We start from the raw sequence: 5,501 nt of genomic DNA on the forward strand, positions 1-5,501 counted from the left end.
GTGGGTGTGTGTGTGCGTGTCAGTGTGTGTGTGTTGGTGGGTGGAGAACGAGAGCAGATGAAGGAAGAACCAGAGACCTGCGCACCAGGCGGTGGGGGCAGCGGAGTTCGCTCCGTGATTCTCGCTGCTTTATAGACGATGGGAAATTTCTGTAATAAAAGTGTCTAAAGAAGGACCCGCCCCTGCAAATTAAATTCTAGACGTGTTTATGGACAGGAAACAGCACGTCACCCCCGTGGGACCGCAGCTCGCCTTGTCCCTAAGGAGCTCACGGCGTGGAGAGAATGGCTGGGGGCGGAGGTGGTGCCACCATCGGGGGCTGGCACGAAGCGAGGTGGACGGCGGCATCGGACACGAGCCACCCCCCGCCCCCTGCACCCACACCCTGGGAAGCCCCCGAGCGCCTCCTGCAATGAGATGGGACTAGATCCCCACCCCTTTGTGGCTTTGGCCACCGGGACGGTGGCACACGTCACACGAGCAGAAGCTTGACGAGTGCCCGTGCCCGGAGCCTGATCTCTCCTGCCTGCATCTAATAAAAGACGACAGCAGGTGGGTCCCAGCCACACCTGCTGAGGTCCCAGACCTGTGAAATGGGACCTCCAGGACCGCCAGCCCGGCCGAGTGACCCCTGCCAGAAAGACCCAGACAACACAGAGAATCAACAATTAGTGTTTCAGGCACTGTGCTTGGTGTGATTTGTCACGTAGCCAAAAGTACGTGACACAGTAAGTGAACATGTCTACGCCAGTTCTGGTGGGACACAGGATCTGTGGACGAGGGCGATATTTAAGACAGACAATCGATGCACGGGGGAGGGACGTGATTCCGCGGCGAGAGCTCGTGCTCATGTCTGGCGGAGCAGGAGACAGCGACGCTCCGTCCACCCCCTTCCGTCTGTGGCTGCATCTGCGGGGCAGAGAGAAAGCCCTGCATCTTGCCAAGGGGTAGTGGGGGAGGGGAGGATCACTTCAATAGCCCTTTACGGTCACTTATAGGTACGAGTCTCAGATACTCTGTCCACACTCCGCGAACAGTGACGTCTTAACGGCTGGTTGCAGTGCGGAGCCTGAGTCGCGTCGTGTCTGGGAAGCTCAGCAGGGTCGGGCCTGGTGAGTACTTGGATGGGAGACCACCCAGGAAGACCAGGTGCTGTAGGCTTTAAAAAAAATAAGTGCTCTGTCACAATGAAGCCCGCTGGACGGGCCTCTCCCTTATGCGTGGCCCCGTGATGCCACGTATGTGTCCTCTGAAAAACATTGCTCCCCTGAGTGATACAGCCCTTCCACACGCTGGAACACCTCATCACGCGGCATCCGGGTAGTACGACCCCTGACCTCATCGGGACAGTCCCTCTGTGTGCGGAGGCGCCAGCCTTTCCAGAACTCGACACTGAGGTTTCCACTGGCAACAAACAGTGCTCTATGTTTTTCTCGAAGGGACTGGCTCTGTTCGCTCACTTTTAATAAACCGTCCGCTAAGTGCCCAAGCCGGAATGTCCCCACTGTGTCTGCCTGTCACCCTTCCAGGTGAAAAAAGCCGTGTCAAGACTGGCTGGTTCCGTGTGCACCTCGAACTGTCACATGAGGGTCGCCCCTCAAGTCCATGGCCCCGTCCCATTCAGAGCACAGAGAAGCAGCTCCGTGTTCTTCGCCACGCAGAGCGGGTTTCAAGTGTGTTCCACGGTTAATGTTCAACAGAACCAATCATTTTTTATGGCGCTATCAGGGAGATGCTCAGGTGATTAAAAATAAACCGTGAGTGGGCGGCAGGAACGCGCCCATGACGACAGGTGCCACGAGCAGCCGGGCGTCACCGGCCCTGCTCCGTCTGCCGCGGCTTTCCGAACGGTGGGCAAACAGCTCTCGGTGTTGCCATGGGAGCAGGCCCGACCCTGCGGGGGCTGCAGAGGGGTCCCCAGGACCCCCGAGCCCCGCGGCTGGGGTGCCGGGGTGCCTGGACGCCGGGCGGGGGCGTGGCCCTCTCACTTCAAGAGCTGCACGTCCTGAGCTGCACTGCGTGGGACCCAGACGCTTGGCCCAAGGGGCGCTCTGGATCCCGTGCACACCACGCCGGCCCCTCCGCTCTGCACCCACAGACTATTCCGGGGCTCGGGGATGGACCGCCAGCCCCGCGAAGGACGGCGTCTGTCCTTGTCCCATGCGGCAGATTCTAAGGGCTCCGTTTCACACGTTGAAATTCTGCAAAGCATGGGCACAGCCTGTGAAATGACGAGGCGGAGCTGGCGGGCACAGGGACGGGCATGGGGACGGGTACGCAGGTGGCCCGGGCCCGCAGCAGGCCTCCTCTCGGGGAGGGGACAGGAAATGCCCCGGGGGCTGGCCCTGTCCTTGGATTAGCGGCACCAACTCTGCTGTGCCGTCTGGAATTCCCTGCTGGGCACTCAGCCCCCCACCATCCCGCTGGCTCACGTCGCCGGCCCCCCTGCCCCCGAGCCACGAGTGGATTGACTTGGAGAGCTACAAAGTCCCCGGCTCTTTGAAGCTACTCAAACACAGAGTCCCCCTGGGGAACGACATCGGCCGCCTGAGGGCCCGTTCTGCTGTGTGTGCGTGTGTGTGCACGTGTGTGTGTGCACGTGTGTGTGCATGCGTGCGTGCACATGTGTGCGCGTGTGCATGTGTGTGCATGTGCGTGTGTGCACGTGTGCGTGTGCACGTGTGCGTGTGTGTGTGCACGTGTGTGCGTGTGTGCGCACATGTGTGTGTGTGTGCGCAGCTGCTGCCACATTTACAGCACGGCCCGTAAATCACCCGACCGGAGCTCGTGGAAGGTAAACAGACCAAACGTGAACAGGTTTGGCTGCTGGGCTACTTTTGCTAGTCCATAATCCCATAAAAGCAGCCAGCGGAGTTTTTACGGACGCTAAACACATAAAAACATCAGCACGTGGGGACCGCAACAGGCCGCCGAGGCTGCGCGAGGCGGTGTCGACGGGGACACGGCGGCTCCCAGAAAATCGCCTTTCTGCTTTCCAGTGCTGCAGTCTCGCCGGCACCGCGAAAATGATAACAACACAAACACATACCCACCGCAGGCGCGCCACATCCTTCATCGACTCCGTGAACGCGACGGCAAATCTGGTGAAGGGGACAGAAGGGATGGAGGCGATTAGCGCAGGATTCAGTTCACGTGACTGCGAACCGGCTCGCGAATTGTGAGAGACAAGGCAAGAAGCCCGATTTAAACTGTGATCATTCCTTATTACTCGTCATTGGCCATTAACTTTAATCTCTGCTCACATCGGAAAAAAATAAAAAGAAGTCTATGCAAGAAAAAAACACACAAAGCTGAAAACTTGCTGTGTTTCTAGTTCCTGCCACATGAGGTCAGAGGCAAAGCCAAAGCCAGGAGCCAAAGAGAAGCCAGGAGCTTGGTCAGCCCACCCACCGACCCGGGGGCAGGCCACCCCGGACTCCACCCCCCCGGGGGCCGACCGCGGCCACACGCGCATTCAGGACGTGCAGGATGCGTGTGGGTAATGAGCGTCACAGTCTGCGTCTACTCAGAAGTGGCCGGTTCCAGAGCTCGGGCCATGCCCACATGGGATGGACCAGGCCCACCTCATGGTCCCAGAAAGTAAGAATGTGCTTCAAAAAAAAGGCACATTGAGAGGACACGGGAGTCACCTCGAAGTCTCTCCGGTGGCCGTGGCTGGGGCAGTCTGAGCCCAAATCACCAAGACGTGACGGGTCACCCAGAGAGTGAGGCAGAATAAACATCCACGAGTCCACGTTGATGGGATACGAAGCTGGCTAGGTCGGTGGGGGCGGAGGGGCAGCTCTCCCTCCCAGTGGAATCTCAGTAAGTGCCAAAAGCAAAATGGACACTGTGACGCCGGCACCGCGGGGGCCATCCCGAGGCAAAGGGCTGGTAACCACGACTCCGCCCAACGGCGGGACCAGACGGGACTGGGGGCTTCTTTCCTCAGGGGTCCCCCGCCTCCCCCGCGGCTCCAAGCCTTCCCTCCCTCCTCCCCGCTTACCGCGCCCCTATTTCAGGGAGAAACGGGAAATTCCCCTGGGGCGTCACAGGGCCGGGCGAGGAGGCCCGGGTCCGGGTCACCGTGGACCGTGCCTCTGAGCCCACGTGCGCCAGCCACGCCCACCGGGGACCGCTGTGCCTGTGGCGATGGCACACACTCCCTGCAACCCGCGCGGGGACTAGGATCGCAGACCGGCTGCTTTCCGGAACCGCTTCCCCCGGGCAGGGAGCCGGCACACGGCGTTCACGAGGGCGGCGCGGGCACCGGCCTCTGCGGGAAACTGCAAGAATGAGAAACCCAGGAGGCGAACGCGAGCTGCTGGCCCCCGTTCCTGCTCCCTCGTTAACTGAACACCCGGAACTTTCGGACAAGAGCAGGGCATCGAGCGGAGAGGAGCCGCTGAGCCGGGGACAAAGCCAGGCCACGAAGACCATGCTCCGTGCCCCCCGCCCCCCACACACGCACGGTGTTTACAGGTAAGTGCTCGGGCGCCAGCACCAGGACAACCTCTGGGGGAAGCGAGACCCACGCATATCTGGCGGGCATGGCCGTTATCCACTCGGCCGCGAGGACCTCAGCTCCGTGCCAGTGGGGACAGCGCTCACTGCCACCTGCCAGCCCCGACAGTGCCTGGCACCCAGCGAGCGCGCAGAAACACCGGACTGAATCAACGGGTGAACGCGTGAAGGGACAGTACGCTGGGCCGTTCAGGGTCGGGAAGAAGGACGGGGGGCGGGCGGGAGGGCAGGAAAACGTCCCAGGTGCCCGGAGCTGGTGCTGCGGGGGAGGGAGGACCAGCATCCCAGCCCAGCAGCTGGCTGTGACCGTCCACGCCCAGGTGACCGTCCCCACCATTCCCCCCTGTTCACTCAGGGACCCGAGGCCCCCCAGGAGCCGGGGTACGGCAGGGAAGGGGGGCGCCTGGGTGGGCTGTCGGCACAAAGGGTGAATGTGTCAGGAGCCAGCGGGGCAAAGTGGGGGACCCCGTCGTTTCCCGCCAGACACTCATCGATTATCCACGGTGGCAGATGACACGTTCTCTCTCGTGGCTCCTCCCTACAGAATCGCGGGCGCTGGCTTTACGCCCACCTAACAGACGACCTTTAAAGAGAGTTTCTAGCCCAAAGACTCCAGAGACCAAAAAAGAACACATTTCTTATGAAAAACACAAACCCGCCCCCTTACTGCCACTTCAGAGCTCACTGACTGACCGCGACACGGGGCTCTGTTTGCCAAAAGCATCTCTAGAAAAGCTGTCGCTCAAAAAACAAGTGACATTATTGATATTCAACCAGTTCCGACCTACAAAACAGCAATTCCCACGATGGAACCAGCCACGTGCCATACACTCCCTATCCGTGGAATGGTTTCTGGGCATTTCCTGTCACATAAACTCTCTTTGGCCGATGAGCTTGGCAATAGGAAGTTTTTCTAATATGACCTTTTCCCACAAATTTTTACAAATTTCAAATACTCCTTATCTAATTTTGGTATT

At 59.9% G+C, this 5,501-nt stretch overlaps 1 protein-coding gene across 4 annotated transcripts in view; it reads right to left on the reverse strand.

Moving 5' to 3' along the window:
* Positions 1 to 5,501, reverse strand: part of GLT1D1 (glycosyltransferase 1 domain containing 1) — a 61,174-nt gene that overhangs the window by 32,387 nt on the left and 23,286 nt on the right. The window contains exons 4-5 of one of the 4 annotated variants that reach the window (XM_023524271.1): positions 3,050 to 3,101; positions 9 to 1,159 (exon numbers count right to left, since the gene is read on the reverse strand). The exons of 2 other annotated variants lie outside the window; for them this stretch is intronic. In XM_023524271.1, the coding sequence (XP_023380039.1) occupies positions 989 to 1,159; positions 3,050 to 3,101 (223 nt within the window). In that variant the 3' untranslated portion in view covers positions 9 to 988. Of the gene's footprint in view, positions 1 to 8; positions 1,160 to 3,049; positions 3,102 to 5,501 lie in introns of those variants that run through there. One more of the 4 variants, XM_023524267.1, reaches the window with a different exon arrangement.

This window comes from Pteropus vampyrus, unplaced genomic scaffold, assembly GCF_000151845.1.
Source record: "Pteropus vampyrus isolate Shadow unplaced genomic scaffold, Pvam_2.0 Scaffold457, whole genome shotgun sequence".
Classification (NCBI taxonomy): Eukaryota; Metazoa; Chordata; class Mammalia; order Chiroptera; family Pteropodidae; genus Pteropus; species Pteropus vampyrus.